At 40.3% G+C, this 22935-nt stretch overlaps 1 protein-coding gene across 4 annotated transcripts in view; it reads right to left on the bottom strand.

The window, feature by feature from the left end:
• The window catches only part of LOC140196291 (endothelin-converting enzyme 2-like), a 112263-nt gene that overhangs the window by 84526 nt on the left and 4802 nt on the right, over positions 1-22935 (bottom strand). For all 4 annotated transcript variants that reach the window (XM_072255238.1, XM_072255237.1, XM_072255240.1 and 1 more), the window contains 3 exons: positions 19666-19752; positions 16960-17104; positions 10759-10974 (listed from right to left, as the gene is read on the bottom strand). In XM_072255238.1, coding sequence (XP_072111339.1) covers positions 10759-10974; positions 16960-17104; positions 19666-19752 — 448 coding nt within the window. The remainder of the gene's footprint in view (positions 1-10758; positions 10975-16959; positions 17105-19665; positions 19753-22935) is intronic.

A 22935-nucleotide genomic window follows, 5' to 3' on the forward strand; every position in this document is an offset into this window, starting at 1 on the left:
TGGGGCAGAGTTTGTTAAGTGTGTCCAGGACGGATTCCTGTCACAATATGTGGACAGGCCGATCAGGGGGAATGCCATACTAGATCTAGTACTAGGTAAGGAACCGGGTGAGGTCACAGATCTCTCAGTGGGTGAGCATCTGGGGGACAGTGACCACTGCTCCCTGGCCTTTATAATTATCATGGAAAAGGATAGAATCAAAGAGGACAGGAAAATTTTTAATTGGGGAAAGGCAAATTATGAGGCTATAAGGCTAGAACTTGCGGGTGTGAATTGGGATGATGTTTTTGCTGGGAAATGTACTATGGACATGTGGTCGATGTTTAGAGATCTCTTGTGGGATGTAAGGGATAAATTTGTCCCGGTGAAGAAGATAAAGAATGGTAGGGTGAAGGAACCATGGGTGACAAGTGAGGTGGAAAATCTAGTCAGGTGGAAGAAGGCAGCATACATGAGGTTTAGGAAGCAGGGATCAGATGGGTCTATTGAGGAATATAGGGAAGCAAGAAAAGAGCTTAAGAAGGGGCTGAGAAGAGCAAGAAGGGGGCATGAGAAGGCCTTGGCGAGTAGGGTAAAGGAAAACCCCAAGGCATTCTTCAATTACATGAAGAAAAAAAGGATGACAGGAGTGAAGGTAGGACCGATTAGAGATAAAGGTGGGAAGATGTGCCTGGAGGCTGTGGAAGTGAACGAGGTCCTCAATGAATACTTCTCTTTGGTATTCACCAATGAGAGGGAACTTGATGATGGTGAGGACAATATGAGTGAGGTTGATGTTCTGGAGCATATTGATATTAAGGGAGAGAAGGTGTTGGAGTTGTTAAAATACATTAGGACAGATAAGTCCCCGGGGCCTGACAGAATATTCCCCAGGCTGCTCCACCAGGCGAGAGAAAAGATTGCTGAGCCTCTGGCTGGGATCTTTATGTCCTCATTGTCCACGGGAATGGTACCGGAGGATTGGAGGGAGGTGAATGTTGTTCCCTTGTTCAAAAAAGGTAGTAGGGATAGTCCGGGTAATTATAGACCAGTGAGCCTTACGTCTGTGGTGAGAAAGCTGTTGGAAAAGATTCTTAGAGATAGGATCTATAGGCATTTAGAGAATCATGGTCTGATCAGGGACAGCATGGCTTTGTGAAGGGCAGATCGTGTCTAACAAGCCTGATAGAGTTCTTTGAGGAGGTGACCAGGCATATAGATGAGGGTAGTGCAGTGGGTGTGATCTATATGGATTTTAGTAAGGCATTTGACAAGGTTCCACACGGTAGGCTTATTCAGAAAGTTAGAAGGCATGGGATCCAGGGAAGTTTGGCCAGGTGGATTCAGAATTGGCTTGCCTGCAGAAGGCAGAGGGTGGTGGTGGAGGGAGTATATTCAGATTGGAGGATTGTGACTAGTGGTGTCCCACAAGGATCTGTTCTGGGACCTCTACTTTTCGTGATTTTTATTAACGACCTGGATGTGGGGGTACAAAGGTGGGTTGGCAAGTTTGCAGACGACACAAAGGCTGGTGGTGTTGTAGATAGTGTAGAGGATTGTCAAAGATTGCAGAGAGACATTGATAGGATGCAGAAGTGGGCTGAGAAGTGGCAGATGGAGTTCAACCCAGAGAAGTGTGAGGTGGTACACTTTGGAAGGACAAACTCCAAGGCAAAGTACAAAGTAAATGGCAGGATACTTGGTAGTGTGGAGGAGCAGAGGGATCTCGGGGTACATGTCCACAGATCCCTGAAAGTTGCCTCACAGGTGGATAGGGTAGTTAAGAAAGCTTATGGGGTGTTAGTTTTCGTAAGTCGAGGGATAGAGTTTAAGAGTCACGATGTAATGATGCAGCTCTATAAAACTCTGGTTAGGCCACACTTGGAGTACTGTGTCCAGTTCTGGTCACCTCACTATAGGAAGGATGTGGAAGCATTGGAAAGGGTACAGAGGAGATTTACCAGGATGCTGCCTGGTTTAGAAAGTATGCATTATGATCAGAGATTAAGGGAGCTAGGGCTTTACTCTTTGGAGAGAAGGAGGAATAGATAGAGTGGATAGCCAGTGCCTCTTCCCCAGGGCACCACTGCTCAATACAAGAGGACATGGCTTTAGGGTAAGGGGTGGGAAGTCCAAGGGGGATATTAGAGGAAGGTTTTTTACTCAGAGAGTGGTTGGTGCGTGGAATGCACTGCCTGAGTCAGTGGTGGAGGCAGATACACTAGTGAAGTTTAAGAGACTACTAGACAGGTATATGGAGGAATCTAAGGTGGGGGCTTATATGGGAGGCAGGGTTTGAGGATCGGCACAACATTGTGGGCCGAAGGGCCTGTACTGTGCTGTACTATTCTATGTTCTATGTTCTATGTTCTATGACATCAGGCTGATCACCCTTCCACTTCAGAATGCTGTGCACGCGGTCAGAGACATCCTTGACCATGATACTTTGGGGAGAAATCATAATTTTCTTACTGGCGGTAGAATTAAAGGAAAGAAATTCTGTAAGCTGTCCCTGAGGTTGAGGAAACCACACTGAACATTGTAAAATATGTGGGTATTTACAGGATAGAATAATTTTTTTACAAAACATCAGAAAGACAAGAGCAATGAATAGGTGGATGACTGGAGTCTAATTTTAAAGCAACAAGAAGCAAACTTAATAATATGTAAGCATCCCATTCCAATGATCAAAAAACACGAAATCACATTATTTTGTTCACTACAATCTTTCTTTTGGTTTACATTCTTTTAATTTGCAGCAAATAGCCGAAGTTTCTTTTAAGTGGCCATTTATGACAAAGCAAGTACAGCAGCCAGAGAGCCATGCCAGCACTACGACAAGGAGCAGTCAAAATGCTCTCCAGACCTAGCTGTGGTCTCCATCGAGGTCACGGCTCAGATTTCGTGTTTCTTCTGGTTCGTAGGGAAGGTTTTGGGGACAGAAAGGGGAGTTTGGGTCAGGTTGGGGTTTAGGGACAGGAATGTTGAAGGGGGTGGTGTTTAGAGGTCAGGCTGAAGTCTCGACCTCTGCTCCATGCTTGAGGGCCAGGGATGTGGTTGTGGAATTAAGGATATTGGGCTGGCAGACCAGTGGGGACAAGGGCTGGTGACAGCCCCTCCTCTGGGTCGGCTAGTCGTCCACCCATTCTGAGATCAGACCGGAAGAATGAGGTCCTGTGACCTCCCCCCCCCCCGCCCCCTTGTATGCACATTAGCAGGCTCAGAGGTCAAGGCCTGGAGCTCAGAGTCCTCATTCATTGTTGACACCGGCAAATCCTGGGTGATACTGAAAATCGAAGCCCAAAGGTCAATAGAAAGTCCAGATGTGAAAGCCAATTAGCTGGAGCCCTGGTTTTACAAGTCTGAGAGTCCTCTGGAAAAGTCCAAAGTCCAATGTCTATGAGTCCACTGGAAAATGGAGGCCAAAGTCAGCCTGCCCTGTGGTTGGAGGACTGCCAGTGTGTGCATACATGTGGGTGAGAGGGAGGAATGGGGCTTGTTTTGCTGCTGCTGCTGCATGTATCATTCTGTGATAGCGGTGGGCATGCTATGCTGGTGCCAAAGCTGAAATATATGGCAAAACTTGCTGACTGCTCCCCAGCACATCCTTAGGTTGTGTTGGTTGTTAATGCAAAGGACATTTCCCTGCATGTTTGAATGTACATGTGGCAAGTTATTCTGAATCTAAAATGAAAGAATCATTTACTTTCAATCTCAAGCAGAATTATAAAAATCAATGAAATGGAAAGCAACATGACAAATCGGTCTCCCCTTTGCACGATTTAAAATGTAAAAGAAAGTTCACCTACAACTTCGTTAAAACAGTAAGTAGATTTGGTATGAGTTTTCACTTTGCTCAAGAACACACTGACACAAGTTTACAGCACACCATGCTTAACTAATCTGAGTAAAATCACTGATAAATTCAATTAATCATTTCCTTTTCCATGGAATGCAATAAACATTCTTTCGCTATCACATTATGTGTGCAAGTAAACAATAGAAACTTCAAATGGAAGGACAAAGGCATTTTTTCCAAAACATGAACAGACGTACTAAGGTTGTTAGGTGTGATTCAGGGGGCATGTATTTTATTGCATTCATTATCATAGAGATGATCTACTGCAGCTTCAAAACATTTATTAAGAAAATATATATCAACAAAATATAATATATTAAGGAAATATTAAACAGTGGCAAAAACATTTGTGGAGTATGATGATAGTTTCATGAACCAGGTTCTGGAGAGTACAAATTTTACTTGAATACAGTAATCATTTCTGCAACTGCATATTTAAGCCTGCTTGATAGAAATATGAAATGCAAACTTCTATTATGAGGAAGCATGGAAAAAAAACCAGTATTTTTCATTTGTTTATCTTGCAGCAGCCATGCAAAAGATCATGTTTTTCATGGAAAGTTTGTATCTTGGAAGCTTGATTTACTGACGTCCAAACTTCACAGCTGCCAAGAGATGATCTGCAGCCATAACACAATTGCCAGAGAAAACTTGAGAGAAAAAAATCCCATATTCAACATCCACTCTCCAATTCCTTTTGGCAAAAGCTGATACAATGTGGTCAAATCAGAATCCTGATTTTTACACCACTCATTTTCTTTTTATACTGAAGTCACAACAACACTTTGAACAAGTTTTTTTTAATTTAAATTAACTATTGAAATCTAATTTCCTCAAGCTTGAATCCAAAATACAAAACCAAAAAGCAAAGATTTTAACATATTCCAGATCACACTGTAGCTGGAAGTAGTGTCAGTTAGTGAGATGTTTTTATCTGAAATGTTAAATAGTTGTACAATTAAGCATTGTAGGAGTAAGCCCATTGGGCCCTTTCAGCCATGCCATCTCACCAACCACCAACAAACCTGATTAATTCTAACCTAATCAGGGGACAATTTACAATGACTAATTAACCTACCCTGTACATGGGGGGAAACCGGAGTGCCCGCGGAAAACCCATGTATTCCAGAGGGAAAACCCAGAGACTCCTTACAGAACAGTGCCAGAATTGAACTCTGAACTCCAGAACGCCCCGCACGTACCACTACACTACCGTAGTGTTGTATGGGTGCTCACCGGATCGTCATTTACTAAGATGGCAGAGCTTTAAATTAATGTAACTATAAAGGTTATAACTACAAATACCATCTTAAGTTACACTTCCCTATGTCAAGCCTTGCTTGTACTAATCATTGTATTTTCATCGTGGGCAAAATGAGTTTATTTAAATGAAAACACTGATCCTATTCACCAAGGCAAAATAAAAGTCAGTAGAAATGAAGTAACGCACAAAAAATGCTGGAGGAACTCAGCAGGCCAGGCAGCATCTATGGGAAAATATACAGTCAACGTTTCAGGCCAAGACCCTTCAGCAGGACTGGAGAAAAAAGGCCTGCTGAGTTCCTCCAGCACTTTTTGTGTGTTGCTTGGACTTCCAGCATCTGCAAATTCTCTCTTAGTACACTCTACCCTCTATACACACACGCACAAATGTGTGGCTACCACAGTCCTAATGCCATAGAGAAATTTGCCAAGAACACTACTGCTAATAGACAGGTGCTAGTGGGTGATAACTCAGCTTATTGGAGAAAGATTGGACACCTGGAGCTACGGTAACCAGCTCTCACTCAACATCAGTAAAACTGAAGAGATGACTGTTGACTTCAGGAAGTGTAGGGAGGGATAACATCTGCCTGTCTACATTTGGGATGGAGCAGTGGTGGGTGAAATGAGAAAGTTACCTTTTTCACCTTCCTCGGTGTTAATATTTGACTTGCCTGGACACAGCGCAGATGCAATCACAAGGATGGTATTTCTGCATATTTACTTTATTAGGTGTGCCAGCATTGTTACTTTATCAGGTGGCTTAGCTTGTGACTAAACACCAACAAACTTCTGCATACACACTGTTGAAAATATTCTGACTGATTGTATCAAGATCTAGTAAGGCAATTCGAGTGTGCAGGAACAGCAGTCAGCTCTCAGTACAGAAGGTGTTCAGTACATTCCTCTCCACCTTTGGTAGTATCTACAGGAGGTGATGCCTCATGATAGCAACAACTATTATAGGTCCCCACAATCCAAGCTATGCTGTGTCCTCGCAGCTACCATCGGTCAGGCAGCGGAGAGGCCTGACATGCCATACCACAAGGTTCAAGAGGAGTTACTTTCCTTCAACCATTCAGTTCCTGAACCAACCTCAAATTATTACTTTTCAAGCGACTCTGTGACTTCTTTGATCACTCTGCACTAAACTGGACTTCAGTTTACTTTTGTTCTAACTGTGTTCCTGCAATTGTGTTCTTTCTGCTTAAAAAAAAAGCAGGTGATTTATGGCTTTCTTATGAATGCAATTTGTGCAATGCTCCATGCCTATGGTGCTGCTGCAAATAAGTTTTACAAGCCACCTGAGGTTGTACTTGTGTATATGATTATAAACTTTGACTACGTGACAGGCTTTAGCAAGGAACAAACAGCAACCATGACCCAATCATGACTAACGGTCAAATCTAATTCATTTTAATGACCAAACAGGCAGAATATAATTGAATCTGTGTCAAAAATGACAATGTAACAACAAGCTCCTTTCTTTTGCAGACTAATGCTCATTTAACGGGACCAGATCAATTTCCTGCCATTCACAAGCTAATTTAAAAAACTAGCTCAGAATTTAGCCCTTGATTTCTCATCTCAAATGGATGATTTCAAAAGAAGAGCCAACTAGAATTGTTTTTTGCTTAAATCTTTCTGATACTTAAGTGCGTAAAGCCGCCTTTAAAATGTAGGCCATTCTACATAAAGCCATCCTATGAAGTTCATTGATTTATATGGTGGATTTAATTTTATTCTGACTAATGCTGAAGAAAACAAGTTATTGCAAACATTATTGAAAATCAGATTAATCATAGTAAAAAAAAATGAGCAGGTTAGACGTGTAATGGGGTTGCTTTACTGAGACAAATGATGTACTTGTAGGTTGTGGCTCCCCGTGTGCTTTAAACGTTACGTTAGTTATTAACAAATGCAGCAGGGGCTTGGCAGAATTGGTCATAAAGTAATTTAAAACTGCAAAACATCTAACTGGAATGACTTGAGGATAGAGGAGCAAAAACATCTAGATTGTTTACTTCTTGCCATGTGGTGGAAGGAATGGAGGCTGCCATTTTGTGAGTGTGTTCTTGCAGTCACCATTACGGGAACGGTTTTATGAAATCGTTCTTGCTCAGGGATGGCTTGATCAGAGCAACTGAAAGAGGACATAATGAAGTTCCTATCGATAATCAGCTCAGCCAGAGATTATTTCCAAATACTAAGTTGTTTATGAACTGTTTATTTAATTAGGTAGAAATTGCACATTAGTGGAAAGAACAGCCTGTGACTTTAAGTAACCTGAACCCAGCGATTGACTGACCTGGTTTAACCTGGCCTGACTAGGGAACAACAAAGAAAGTAACATGAGCACAAATCCAGGGAAAGAACAATTAAGTAACATTACTTGTAGCCTCGGGCCAGATCTAGCAGACAGAGGCTAGACATAGGCTGGCCAACTAACCAACAAAATTGAAACAATAGTTCAGTATGATAAAGGGAATAATAGAGCATTTTGAATGTAGACATAGCAGAAACTCTGGAGACCAACCACAGAAGTAGGTGACTCAACAGAGATTCTATCAGGGTCAAAAGCAATGCCTGACTAGAGTAAACTCCTGTTCCTGGGCTCTACTTTTTCTATTCTTTGACTCATCAGTGAGGGTCAGAGAAACTTACTGAGTGTGCACACAGATATTTAGTATTGTACTTATTTTAAACTGAAAAAATATACAGGTAATTGTCAGTTAATATAGATTCTCTTTGTGCCTAACCAATTATTGTTGTTGAGAGTGAATACCTACAAAAGTGAGTGGAACTGGACTCTGCCACTGCAGATTTGTTGAATTTAAAGTAGGTAAAACATTTAGGGACCTGGATCTATATGGTATGATCCAGTTCAATCATTCTTTGAGATATGACTCACGCAACTATAGGAAACAGTGAAGTTACTGAGTCCATAAGCACACAGTTATTAACATAGTTAACTGAAGACTCCTGATCAAACACTGGAAGTTCCAGTACACAAGTACTATTAAGCATTGAAGAGCAACTCGCATACCACAAATTGATTAGCATCCAATCACAGCTAAGCAGGGATAGTTCAAGACTGATTCAAGAAATTGTAAAGAATTAAAAGCAAATATGAAATTGTAGCTTTATAGAAAGTGGGCATTAGTACCCATCTCTAACTTTCCTTGACAAGGTGATGTGTGGCTACCTTCTTGAACTGTTTCAATCAATTAAGTGCTCCCTCAGACATGTTAAGCTGGAAGCTTCAGGATATAAACACTGCAGTAAAGGAGGAATAGCAATGTTTCCAAGTCGGCTTGTGGCGCGACTGGGAGAAGAACCTGAAGGTGGGAGCTTTTCCATACATCCTCTAGTTTTTCAGGGTATGAGATTGCAGAGTTAGGAGGTGCTCTCAAAGAAGACAAATGATGCAGCAGTGATTTTTCTTTCCAGTAAGCTGACTCAGAAATACTTTATTTGTAGTGCTACCTACAATCTTCCAAACTCAAATCAGATTGGAAGAAATGCCAAGTTGGTATTAATCCAGTCACCAAATCCAGATAACTTTATCACAAGTTTGTTGAAGAGATATAAACTAGTTCTCCATTTCAACTAGACAAGGAACTTTCCCAGCAAAATTCAGTTTAGATTTCTGACAATCTAAAACTGGTTGAGGTTAATTCTTGAAAAATGACATGATCTTCCAAGTGAATGCAGCACTGATCACATCTTATCCCCTTACTGGCTCTAGAAATAGTTCAGTATTTACCTTAGAAACATTCCTCAATTATTTCAAAGATCTTAACAGCACCTTTTTCTCCACATCCTTCTCAACCACCACATCAACTCATTTAAGACTCCTCCTCCCCCTTTCAGTGGATGAATAACAGACAAATATTAGCCTCAACTTGTTTACAACTGAATTAGCAAAAGCATGAAAATCACTGGCATATCTACTGCTACTGAATCTGCCCTTCTATCAGCTGGACAGATAAAGCTTTTGTGTTGAAAATATTCTTATGCCTGAGAGCCTTGGGGATGATAACTCTTTGCACAACAAATATCAGCCACTCCAACTTGGCAGGGATTGCTTGTCATAAGGACAACTTCTTTTGCAATTAAATTATTCCACTGTAACTACACAATGTTGAAGTAGTTATTACTCTTGTTTAGATTAACACATGAAACAAATCAATGATGTTCATACTATTAGGAGTTAAGAATGCCCTTTTGAAGATATAAACACAGTTGCCAGAACATAGCTTGTGAAAAGACTTCATTTGCACACGGAATATTTTACCATATACAATCGATTCCAGTTAATTCGGAAACATTGGGACCAGTACACTTTGGCCTAGTTAGCCAAAATTTCATGGAAAAAGTTAAGGTACAAAAAAGACAAACTACCATTTAACTGAGTAACAAATTATATATTTAAATGAAATACAGAACAAGTTAAAACACTACCAATACTACTACAGAACTACAAAACTGTGTATTAGTTCCCAATAACTATTGACGGAGAAATTCATCCAGTGCATGCTGCTGTGTTCTTTTGATTGACTGTAAATGAACAAAATCAAAAGATACTTAAATGCAAATAGTGAATTATCTTCATACAATACTTTCCAAGTATCCTCCAAAGCTTCACTTTCATCTTAACATTCAAGATTATTGTTGACACCTTCAAATTCTTCATAGTTCCTAAACTGTAGTAAATTCATTTCATTTTCACTCCCTGCTGTTTCTGGCATCTCTAAGCTTGAATGCTTGAAACCCCAGTGAGCAAAACAGTTCCAAAATGTCGTACTGCTTATTTCTCGCCAACTATCAGTAACAAAAGCCTCTGCTTTTTGAACACAAACATACGCAACTGAGGCTATTTAGTTGCTCTAAGCATGGTGTTAGGTTTAACACCACACTAGTGCACGTGACTAACGCAAATTAGAAACTGTCCAGTGGCAGTCTCCTGTCCCAGATAAACGAAGGGAAGCCCAGCTAATTTTGTAAGTTTTTCTTCGGTAAAATTTGTCCCAAGTAAGTGGCTGCCCCAACGAACTGATGGCCCAAGTAACAGGAATCTACTGTATTCATAATCCCGCTATTGTCTCCTCTTCATTACGTAATATTTAATTAAAATCAGTTACAGAAAACTTCAAATGACAAAGTTCACAATTTCTGAATTGTCCATATTAAATGACACTAAACCATAGTATGAACTTCTGATTCACATGGGAGAGCTAACAATAACTGGTTCATTTATGTGCTATTTTTTTTTATTTAGCATAAAAACTGTACTTCTAGAACTAACATTATAATCAGTTGAGTTCCATCATTTACTAATTAATAAAAGAAGCACTGAAATTAATCTAGGAAACTGATGGGACTGTCACAATGATTTATAAAAATACATGCTTTGTAGTTAGTACTGCAGAACATAATGATACCAACAAGTAGCCTTCTTTTTTTTAAAATCATAGAAAAATAAACACAAATGCTGTTAAATGATAAAAAATAACACCATAGATGAGAAAGTAACAAAAGGGCAACAAAAATCATATGCTAACATATCAGTGTGTCATAAGCATACAGACCAACAAATTGTTCAAATATGCATGATGTCAAAATAAGATTAGTAGTTTTTTTTTTAAACTGTTTACCTAATAAATGCTTCATGACGGCCTGGTTCTGGTCCCACAGGCTATTAAACGTATTCCAGCGTGACCTTCCGTCTGGCAATGGGTTTTTCTTTATCCATCCACCACAGGCATATTGATAAAAGTCATGACAAGGGTCCACTGTGCGGTCCAGTGATTCTGTTATTTTAGCAGCCACAGTAATGCACGTTTCAGTCAGACAATATTTATGCGAAGGATCTGCAAATAAAAGGATGACATTTTCATCATACAAATTCATAAATCAATACTTACAAACCAAAGCTAATTTTTGAGTCACCTTGCTCTTTTTCCTGAGGCGTGGTTAAACAAAACTGAAATATTGCAACGTGATCCTTATGCACGGCATCATTCAACTAAACCAATTAACTGAGAGAAGGACAAAATGAAGACTGATCAATCATAATGAAATAAAAGTACAATAAGGACTTGTGTTTATTTTATACTTTTCATAACCTCAGAATGCCTGAAGCAGCAAAAATTAGGTTTTGAATAGTAGTTGCTATGGTGATACTTGAAATACAGCAGCCAATGCGAATTGCAAACTCCCACAAAGGACAAAGTGATACTTAACAGATAATCCAGCTATTTTGTTTGTGATGTTGAGCAATCGATCTATGTTGGTCAACACATCAGAATGACTCCCCTGCTCACACTCAAAATAATTCAATAGGATCATTTGCATCCATCTTCAAGCACAGACTAGACACTATCTCATTCAGAGGATTGTCTCAGTGCTGGATGCAGCATCAGCCTTAATTCTGTTTCCAAGTCTCTGGAACAGGCTTTGAGCATACAACCTCCTGAATCAATGGCAAGTACTTTGAAGCCATGATTGACATTCAATAGCAAAAGAGCAAAGATGAGAAAACAAAATTTGAAAGTTGAGGTGAAATTTGTATTAATAACATATATTTTAACATTAATTTGTAGTATAATGTTCAATTACAATAAATGTCAAGTTTGTGAAATGTTCATTTTTGATCCACCTTTCTAAATTGCAAAATTAATAAAAACTTAAATTTTGCAATAAGCACTTAACTTTTAAGCACTCAGGCAAGACAAAAATTAACCATGAATCAAAGTATTTCAAATAACTAAATTGTTTTAGAACTAAAGTAGTGACTCATTTTTAATGGTGTTGTTTACAGGAATAAAGAATGTGAGAAGGCTCTCCAACACTGCTTTGATTCGTGGATTAATGAATCAATTATGAATGGGTCATAGCCCATTTCTTTCATCCATATGCCCATCTAAGAATCTCTTAAATAGCCCTAATTATCAGCCTATACCACCACCTCCGTATTCCCCCACCCCGCCAGTGTGTTCCACATACCTACCATTCTCTGTGTGAAGAAATATCGACCTCTGACATCCCCCTACACTTTCGGTCAATCACGTTGAAACTATGCCCACTTGGATTAGCCAATTCCGCCCTGGGATAAAGGGTACCGTCCGTCCACTCTATCTATACCTCTAATCTTATACACCTCCATTAAGTCACCTGTCATCCTCTATGCTCCAAAGATAAATGCCCTAGCTCACTCATCATTTCATCAAATCCAAGCAGCAACCTGGTAAATCTCCTCTGCGCCCTCTCTAAAGCTTCCACATCCTTCCTATAATAGGCAACTAGAACTGGACACCATACTCAATATGGTCCACCTGGTTTTATAGAGCTGCAACATTACCTTGTGGCTCTTGAACTCAGTCCCCTAACTAGCTAGGAAATAGTGGGTGAAGTCTATCTTGATGGTGCTCATCAGCCCACATTTAAGGCTAACGTCCTGGAGAAAAGACATCCAAGTCATTGCAGATTCCATGAGAGTAGAAGCTGTATGGGAGAAAAGATTACAGGTAGACAAACCAAGTGCCCTAACATGCTTACCGCTCAACCAGATTTAGGCAAGCTCGTCTTCTGTCACTCAGAAGATGATTATAAGCTGGCACCTTCCATCAAAGATGAACTTTTCCTTTGAATCCTGAATAAAGTCAAACAGTTGGGTAGCTTCCCTTCCTTTTCACTCACCACAACAACTCCTACCAAACAACAGAAAGCAGGCCCTCAAATGACTCATGTCCCTCAGTCATACATTGAGAAGGTAACAAGAAATGAAAGATCATTCGATGGAGAGACTCTTTCCAACATAGGAAACTGGTATTTGACCAGATTTGGTGTTTACCACCTCCAGGGGCATGCACATATACTAATTGTCTTTGATTCGTATGCACAGTTAAAAGGTACATCACTGAACAATGTACTCTTGCAGGATCCAGACCTTTCTGACAGTCTGCTTGGCGTCCTCATGTGCTTCAGAAGTGAGTCTGTCGCTGTGATGGTAGAGATTGAGCACATGTTCTACAGCTTCCTAGTGTTATGTTTTGTAACATCAAAGCAATAAACTAATTAAAAAGAAGTGAGTCCGAAATGTGACTCTAACTTAACGTTTACTTTAAACGAGGCATGCACCTATCATGTGGTAGTGTGATGATTATATAATTCATGTATTGATACATATAACCCCTAATGAATTATTTAAACGAAGAATGCTTAATCAAACTATATTACAAGATTACTCAAATATTACTGAAATAGTAAATACACAATTCCTCTCTGCTTAGCTATAAACTCCAACTCAATAGAAAATGCATCTCAACTATATACACAGTATACTATATAATAAAACTACCATATACAGACATCCACAGCATAGTCAATTTTAAATTGTCCCATTCGGGACTAAAGATTTATTCCCTGTGGACACTTTCTTACTCTTGTGGACTAACATCTTTCCTGCCAAGGGGAATCACTCTGCTTGGCCAGTGAGACTTCTGGCCGTAAAACAGTCTCAGGCTCTAGGGCCTCCTACGTGGTGGTTGTGGTGTCTGACTCTGGGACTGCAGCAAGTGGGAACCACCTTCCTTCTTCCTTTTTCTTCTTCTAGTTTGTGCATCATGATCTTGGGAAGGTGCACTTAGTTTACTGGAGTATTCGCTCATAAATCCTTTGATTGTTCCCTTTATAATCTGATCTCTCCTCTTGGTTACTTCATCCACATCATCTGACAAATCCTTTTTTTCGTATCTCTACTGACTCCTTCCTTTTTGGTCTTCCAATCTTCCAGCTGAGCTTTGGTCTTTGTATCTACTTTCAGAAGCAGCTGTATGTCCCCACTTGACGTTCACGCAATAACCTTAATACACGCCGAGTAGATTCTGGTTTATAACTACTCACAAAAGCCAAATGCTTGCAACTTCCCTGAAACTCCTTGAGCTCTATTCTGGCTTAAAACAAAGCCACACTTTGCAAGTAACTGCCTGATTAACAAATCAGAAGCTTCTCAGATATGTTGCCTACAAAAACTGTTGTAGTTGGAACACTGCTTTCGACACTTTCACGATTCCTCTGAGCAGCATTGTCCTTCCTTGGTCCAATCAGAGTTTGGCACCAACACCTGTTTGCCCTCTGTTGGGCAATGGTTCATGGTATTCGGCATAAAGACAGATGTGGCATCATCCAGTACTTTTTTAAATTCACTTTCAGTTGATGAGACCTGCGCTCCAATCACAAAAAAAAGTGGGCTCTCCCTGTAGCCACCCATTTCAATTCCCTTTTCCATTCCCATTCCAACATGTCAGTCCATGGCCTCCTCAACTGCCATGATGAGGCCACACTCAGGTTGGAGGAGTAACACTTAATATTCCATCTGGGTAGCCTCCAAACTGATGGCATGAACATAGATTTCTTGAACTTACACAAATTGCCCCACCCCCTCATCATTCCCCATTCCTGTTTCCATCTCTCAACTTATCTCCTTACCTGCCCATCACCTCCCTCTGGTGCTCCTCTCCCTTCCCTTTCTTTCATGGTCTTCCATCCTCTCCTATCAGATTCCTCCTTCTCCAGCCTTTTATCTCTTTCACCATCAGCTTCCCAGCTCTTTTCTTCACCACTCCTCCCCTACCAGTTTCACCTATCACCTGCCACCTTGTACTTCTTCCTCCACTCCCCACAACTTCTTACTGACTTCTCCCCTTCCTTTCCAGTCATGAAGAAGGGTCTCAGCCCAAAATGTCAACTGTTTATTCTTTACGTAGATGCTGCCTGGCCTGCTGAGTTCCTCCAGCATTACGTGTTACACAAGAGTGTGTATGTGTATATATGGGGGAAGTATATAAATCTTGTGGCTTTATGACCACCAACTGGACAAGTTTCTGGAGTACTGCATGAGAGTTCATACATTTGGTAGCTGTCCCTCACCAGCTGTAGCAATCCATGGCCTTAAGAGTACAGCTATCAAGGGAGAGAAAGAATTTGGGACTAAAGCACAGAGATATGTTGGAAGGCATTTCTGTGTTGCTGATGATCTTAAATCACTTTCTAGTGCAGAAGAAGCAGTCAGCATGCTGAAAACAGCACAGGCATGTTGGCAAAGCCTAATCTCAGGCTGGACAAAAATCACATCCAACAGTGCTGAGATCATGCAAAGTTTCCCATTTGAAGATCCAGCCAAACCTCAACAGAATCTTGATCTGATACTAAAAGACCCTTTATGTGTTGTGACGTACCATAGACTATCAACAGCCTATTTGACTCTCTTGGATTTTCTGCTCCAGTCAGCATCCTGGGTTGCTTCATGTTAAGAGGGTTGACCTCAGACACCTGTGGATGGCAGTCCCATCTCCAAAGAGAAACATGAGCAGTGGTGTTCTTCACATCAGGATCTTAAAATTCCAAGAACCTACACAACAATTCCATTATCTACAACCCAAAAGAAAGAGACCTGCGTCTTCTGTGACGTGTCAACTAAAACTATGGCTGCTGTTGTATACCTGAAGGTCACAGACTCTGCTGGATATAGTGAAGTTGGATTCGTCCTGGGCAAGGCAAAGCTTGTTCCCAAACCAGATCTCACCATACCAAGACTTGAACTCAGTGTTGCTTTTCCAGCAGTTGAGATGGCAAAGATGATAACCAAAGAGCTGGACACGGAACTAAGTGATATCAAGTTCTTTACCATCAGCAAGGTTGTTATTGATCATATATTTAATGAAAACAAGGAGATTCTTTGTTTATGTGTTTAATAAGATCCAATGTATCAGGCAATCAACTCAGAAGAGCAAATGGAACTATGCTCCTATGCTCCCAGCGGACCATGCCACAAGAGGGCTCCAAGCTTACCAGCGCTCCCTCCCTTCATGGTTAACTGGCCCAGCATTTCTTGTTGATCATTAACAGGAACACAATTTGCAAGCAACTTTCAATCTGGCTGATCCTGAGGCAGATGTAGAAATACGTCAAGTGTCGACCAACATCACTCGCTTATCACCGCTCTAACTTGGCAGTGCATGCTTTCAGCATTTTGTCATACTGGAAGGTGCTTACCAGAGCAATTGCCCAGCTCTCATGGTATTGCTCATTCCTTTACAGGAATAGCCAATGGCAGCCTTTGCAATGGTTGGCACATTTGTAAGCAAACTTGCAAGGCAGAGCAACTGAATTGGGCAAAGGTTAGAATCTTTCTTGTTTATTCAAAGACAGGCTTTACGCAGAGGAAGTGCAGTTCATTACAAAGCAGGAACTTCCTAAGCAAAGTTCCCTTAGTGAATTAACTTTAAAAGGCTACTGCAAGTCAGAGGACATATAAAGAACACTCACTTCAGAGGTAACTTGCTGAATCGTCATTCTGGGCGCACTTAATGTCACCTCTCTGCTCACTAGACATTACCACAAGCAAGTATCCCCTTGAGGTCAGCATTTTCAAAGAATGATTAAAGGCCAGTCTCTGAAACTACCATTCTTTTGCCAAAAACTGAAATAATCATCTGACTTTTAGTTTCCATAGTTAAGTTTGACATCCTATGGATGCCAGGCAGGGAATGTTCTGGCCCCTACAGGCTCAGTTCATTTTGTAAGAACATCATTTCTTGTACATAAGTTGTTTTTTTTTTCTAAATACCTTTTCCTGCACAGGTTAACTTTGATTTGACTTGAAGCATGATGAAATGACATCTCCATCCACTCTTTATTTGCCCTTGAAAGAACAGTATCTTTTCACAAGTAAGGAAAGTAAGAAATCTCATTAAAAACCCTGAAGAAAGCTTCTGCTGGGTGATTTTTGGTAAGTTGTTTAACTCACTGAGTAACTGTGTACATACACACTGTGAGGGCAGAAGGTATCTTACCTTGGTTATTGTTTATCACCAGAGTGATTATACAACCAGCCAGGGCCATAACCACAACAAAGAGAACAACTGACAAGGTCAGTTCCAGCTGCGTTCTTCTTCCAATTGGACCCAAAGAAAGTGATTTACCTTTTCTAAATCCAACCTATTAAAAAAAAACGCAGACAAACAGTTATCTTCATTTCGGCACAAATGAAGATTCATCACATTAACTACCATCAAAATTAAAAGCTAATCATTTTACCAAAGGCTACATTTGTGGTAAGGAAATCAATGTGTATCACTATGCAGTATCAATGAAATACAAAGCAGAGAGGGAAAAAAAATCATAACACAAAGATATCTTTAACTGAATTTGTCTATTGTGGAAGCAGCTACATAAAAACTCTGATTTCTTTTAAGAAACTACAACACGTAAGATCTTTTATCCAAAGCATCAGGGACTTCAGTTATGAGCATAGCCTTGAGATACTAGGGCTGCTTTCTTTGGAATAGCAGAGTTTGAGAGCCAATCTGCTAATATATTTGAAATTGTGCACTGTATCGACAGAGTAGCTAGAGAAAAATAGTCTTCATTGACAAAAGGTTCAAGAATTAGCAGACGTATTCTGAAGGAGATTGGTGAAAGGACCTAAGGCAACACAAGGAAGCAGTGGAGATGTACTCAATTAGAGCATTCATTTTGGAACTAGGCAAGCACCCGTGATGACAGTGGAGAGAATGCACGGGATTGGGACTAACTAGATTGTTGGAGTTCTAGAGCTACACAGCACAGAAACAGGCCCCTCGGCTAAACTCATCCATGTCAACTAAGTGAGCTGGATGTATTTGCCTGTGTTTGGCCCATCTCACTCATCAGATACAATTTTTCTTGAACCACAGGTCACAGGTTCAAAATAAGGGAAGGCCATTCAGAGAGTATTCCTAGACTTCATGCTCTTTTCCTCACCGAAGGAGCACTAAATGTTTGGAGTTCTCAACCCAAGAGATTTGCACAGGCTGAGCTATTCTTGATTATTCAAGTACAAAAATCAAGAGAGTTTGGGATGTTGAGAGAATCAAGATCAGTTCAAGAATATTGCAGTGAAATTAAAAGGTTACCCATAATACTCTTGAATTGTGGAGCAGGTGTAAGGGACATTGACCCAACTTTCAGATCTATTTATTACATGTTGTGGTATCATCATCATAGAATCCAAACTCTTAAGAAAATGCCTGTCAACAGCTTTTTGAAACCAAAATCTTGAGACATTATTGCAACCACTCAATTCACTAATCATGCCAGGGATAGCATAGCGGTTAGCACAACGCTTTACAGTACCAGCGACCCAGGTTCAATTCCCACCATTGCCTGCAAAGAATTTGTACATTTTCCCCATGACCACGTGGGTTTCCTCTCACAGTCCAAAGACATACTAGTCGGTAGGTTAATTGGTCATTGTAAGTTGTCCTGTGATTAGGTTAGGATTAAATTGGGGAATTGCTGAGTGACACAACTTGAAAGGCTGGAAGGGCCTATTCCACACTGTATGTCAATAATATATATACTGTTGTTTTGTTACATTCTGTTTACGTCAAGACAATGCCATAACTTCAGAAATATTCTTGCATTGACTTGGTACAAATTAGCTTCCTTCCATGTTTCAGAAGTAAAACAATTGAATGAATGTGCAAAACTAGCCAATAGATTTCAATCTAGAAAAAAGCAAGGCATAGTAGTTTTCTAAGTGATAAAAAGCTGAAAGCAGTAACAGTCTAAAGAGACCTGCATGATCATTAAACAATAATGCATTTTTTCAGAAAATAATTTTGTCAAATTAATGACATGCAACCCTTTATAACCAAAGCCTCAGAACAAGGATGGAATCTCTGTTATGTAAAGCCCTGTTCAGTCCACAAGCAGGGTGTACCATTCTGGGGGGCCACACCTCTGAGAGGGATTTACTTGCTAGAAGAGTGCAACATAGATTCATTCAAATGATAGAGTAGAGTCATAGAGCACTACAGCACAGTAACAGGCTCTTCAGCCCATCTAGTATGTGCCAAACCATTAATCTGTCTAGTCCTGTCGACCTGCATCTGGCCATAGCCCTCCATATTCCTCCTATCCCTGTACCTATTCAAATTTTTCTTAAATACTGAGATCAAACTTCCACTGGTGGCTCATTCCACACTCTCACCACCCTCTGAGTGAAAAAATTCCCGCTCATGTTCCCCTTAAACATTTCATCAATTCTAAATTCACAGTGAGAAGGGTAACCTGGATATAGTCCCCAACAGGAAACTGATATATTTCAGCTCAAATACAGAGAAATATATTGTCAGTAATTTGTCCAAATTTAGAACACTATGAAAATAGCTCATGTGAAGTAGAGAAAAAAATACATCCTTATTGGTTTGTCAGATTAAGGTTTGTCCTGTTTTCTTGACTGAAATACAATTGCACGCAATGGAATTCCATTATATATCAAAGAAGAAACTGTTCATGCTCAATAGCAAACAAATTAAGGCAATGTGACTGTTCATGATTACGCCACAGCAAAAGCAGTACTTTTTGTGTATATTGTTGTTGCAAAAACTGGAACAGTATTATCATAACACAACTTCCTAAACTTTCAACATGCATACAAGAAAGGAAATGAACACTAACCTAATAAAACAATGTTTAAGTGAAATAACATTTTAATTCCAGTCTATTCTACAAACCTCAATGCTTTCTGGTGAGGCATTTCCGTCTGCAACAGCATCTGTGACATCATCCTCCTCTAAAGTTGCACGCTTATAGTTTGACATCTGTGAGATTAAGGATAAAAAAAAAACATTCTTTTAAATAAATGTGATCTCGCACAGAAAACAACATATTAAGCTGAAGGCACTACACTTAAAGGACGCATCTCAAGTGGATACAGTGTTTGGAACTATGAATAACAGCATGAGTTAAAGAGCTGTTATTTATCTAAGGAAATAAAAAGTTAAAAGTTGAACAAGTGTTTATGGGTTCTTTTGGGTTTCTTTGCTTTGTGGCTGCCTGTTAGGAGATGAAATTCAAGGTTGCATAATGTAGACACACTATGATAATAAATGTACTTTGAACTGTAAATGATAATCTATTGTGTGAAAAGTTTTTGGGAATACTGATGGCCCAGAAAGGGTTGGCATCAGTATTCAGAATCAGATTTATTATCACGGTCATGAAATTACTTGTTTTGCAGCAGCAGGACATCGCAAAGACATAAATTACCACAATTACAAACAAACTGCAAAAAAAAGGAGTAACAAGGTAGTGTTCCTGAATTCATAGAACATTCAGAAATCGAACAGCAAAGAGGAAGCTATTTTTTGACATCACCTCTCTTTTGTGTAGCTTATTGCACAAGTCCACTGCAAATTAGTTTGAATTTGATGTATCTGAACAGAGCTAATGGCCAGCAGAAAAGCTAACTGCACACTCTACTATGTCTCTCATTTTATGCCAAGAAGTCAAGATTGTTTAACATCATTTCCAGTATACAAGTGTAAAGGAACGCAAAAATAATTGTTACTCCAGATCTGATGTAGCACATCTTCATCAAGTTACCTCTCACCCTCCTTTGCTCCAAACAGACCAGCCCCAGCTTGCTCCATGTTTCCTCAGAAGATACATTCTCTAATTCAGGCAGCATCCTGGTAAATCTCCTCTGCAGCCTCTCTAAAGCTTGCATTTTTTTTAAATTTAATGAAGCAATCAGATTTGGTACTGGCATTGATTTATTATTGTCAGATGTACCACAATACAGTGATAAGCTTCTTTTGCATACTGTTTACACAGATCAAATCACTATGCAGTGCACTGAGGCATTTCAAAGCAAAACAATATCAATGCAGAATAAAGTGCAACGGCTGCAGACAAAGTGTAGTGCATGTCAACAATAAAGTAAAAGAAATGAATGGTAGATTGTGTGCTCAAGAGTCCATCTTAACATACTGAGGAACTGTTCAATGATCTTATAACAGTGGGGTAGAAGCTGTTCTTGACCTCAGAATTTAGAGGGATGAGGGGGGATCTGATTGAAACATACAAGGTTATTAAGGGATTGGACACGCTACAGGCAGGAAACATGTTCCCGATGTTGGGGGAGTCCAGAACCAGAGGCCACAGTTTAAGAATAAGGGGTAGGTCATTTAGAACAGAGTTGAGGAAATCTTTTTCACACAGAGAGTTGTGGATCTGTGGAATGCTCTGCCTCACAGGGCAGTGGAGGCCAATTCTCTGCATGTTTTCAAGAAAGAGTTAGGTAGAGCTCTTAAAGATGGTGGAGTCAAGGGATACGGGGAGAAGGCAGGAACGGGGTACTGATTGTGGATGCTCAGCCATGATCACAGTGAATGGCGGTGCTGGCTCAAAGGGCCGAATGGCCTATTCCTGCACCTATTGTCTATTAGGGATACATGCTTTCACCTTTCAGGCCTTTGCATCTTCTGTTCAACAGAAGAGGGAAGAGACTACGCTGACTGCTTTACTGAGGTATTGAGAAGTATAGAGAGTCCATAGAGGGGAGGCTAGTTTCCATGATATGCTGAGCTGTGTCCACAACTCTCTGCAGTTTCTTGTTGTCACATGAAAAGCAGGTGTCGTAACAAGTTGTTATGCATCCAGGAAGGATGCTTTCACAAGATATTGATAAAAATTGGTATGGATCATCAGGGGCATGCTAATTTTTTTAGCCTCCTGAGCAACTACAGGCACTGATGAGCTTTCTTTGCCATGGCAACTATGTGGTTGGGCAAGGATGAGCTTTCAGTGATGTTCACTCCTAAGAATTTGAAGCTTTCAACCTCAACCCCTTCCTGAAGTCAAGGACTGGTTCTTTTGTTTTGCTGACAGTGATGCAAAGGTTGTTGTCACAACACAATGCTATTAAGCACTCTTTCTCTCTTCTGTGCTCCACCTTATCATTATCGGAGATACAGCCCATTACAACAGTATCATCTATAAACGTATCAATGCAGTTAAAGTAGAAATTGGCCACAGTCATGAGTGTACAGGGAGTACAGAAGAGAGCTGAGGATAGCAACTTGTGGAGGAACTGAACATTAATTCTCAACATGTTGTCTAACCGAAGTTTTATAGAACTGCAACATTAACTCACAGCTCTTGAACTCAATCCTCCAATTAATGAAGGCTAACACACCACACACCTTCTTAACTACCCTACCAACTTGGCCTGCAACTCTGAGGGATCTATGGACTTGGATTCTAAGTTCCCTGTTCCTCCACTCTGCTAAGAATTCTACCATTAACCTTCTACTCCACATTCAAGTTTGACCTTCTAAAGTGTACCACCTCACAATTTTCCAAACTGAACTCCATCTGCCACTTCTCAGCCGAGCTCTACAAAATATCAATGTCTCATTATAACCTACGACAACCTTATACACCATCCACAACACCACTAAACTCTGTGTCATCTGCAAACTTACTAACCCACTCTTACACTTCCTCATCCAAGTCATTTATGAAAAAATATCACAAAGAGCAGGGATCTCAGAACAGATCCCTGTGGAACACCAGCTGTCACCAACCTCTAGGCAGAACATGCTCCATCCTGTCTTCTTTGGGCAACCCAATTCCAAATCCACGCAGCGAAGTTTCCCTGAATTTCATGCCTCCTGACAGTCTGGTTGAGCTGACTATGGGAAGCCTTGTCAAATAGCTTAATAAAAATCCATCTGCACTACATCCACCATTCTATCTTTATCAATTTGTTTTGTCGCCTCCTTAAAAAAGGCTCATGAGGCACAACCTGCCCCTCACAAAGCCATTGCTGACTATTCTTCTCCAAATGCTCATAAATCCTGCCCTTATGAAATCCACTCCATTAGTTTACCACCACTGTTGTTTACAATTCCCAGAAGAATCCCTTTCTTGAACAATATTTACCATCCTCCAGTCTTCTGGTACTACTCCTGTGGCCAGTGAGCATGATAAAGAGCACC

This window comes from Mobula birostris, chromosome 4 (assembly GCF_030028105.1).
Source record: "Mobula birostris isolate sMobBir1 chromosome 4, sMobBir1.hap1, whole genome shotgun sequence".
NCBI classification, from domain to species: domain Eukaryota; kingdom Metazoa; phylum Chordata; class Chondrichthyes; order Myliobatiformes; family Myliobatidae; genus Mobula; species Mobula birostris.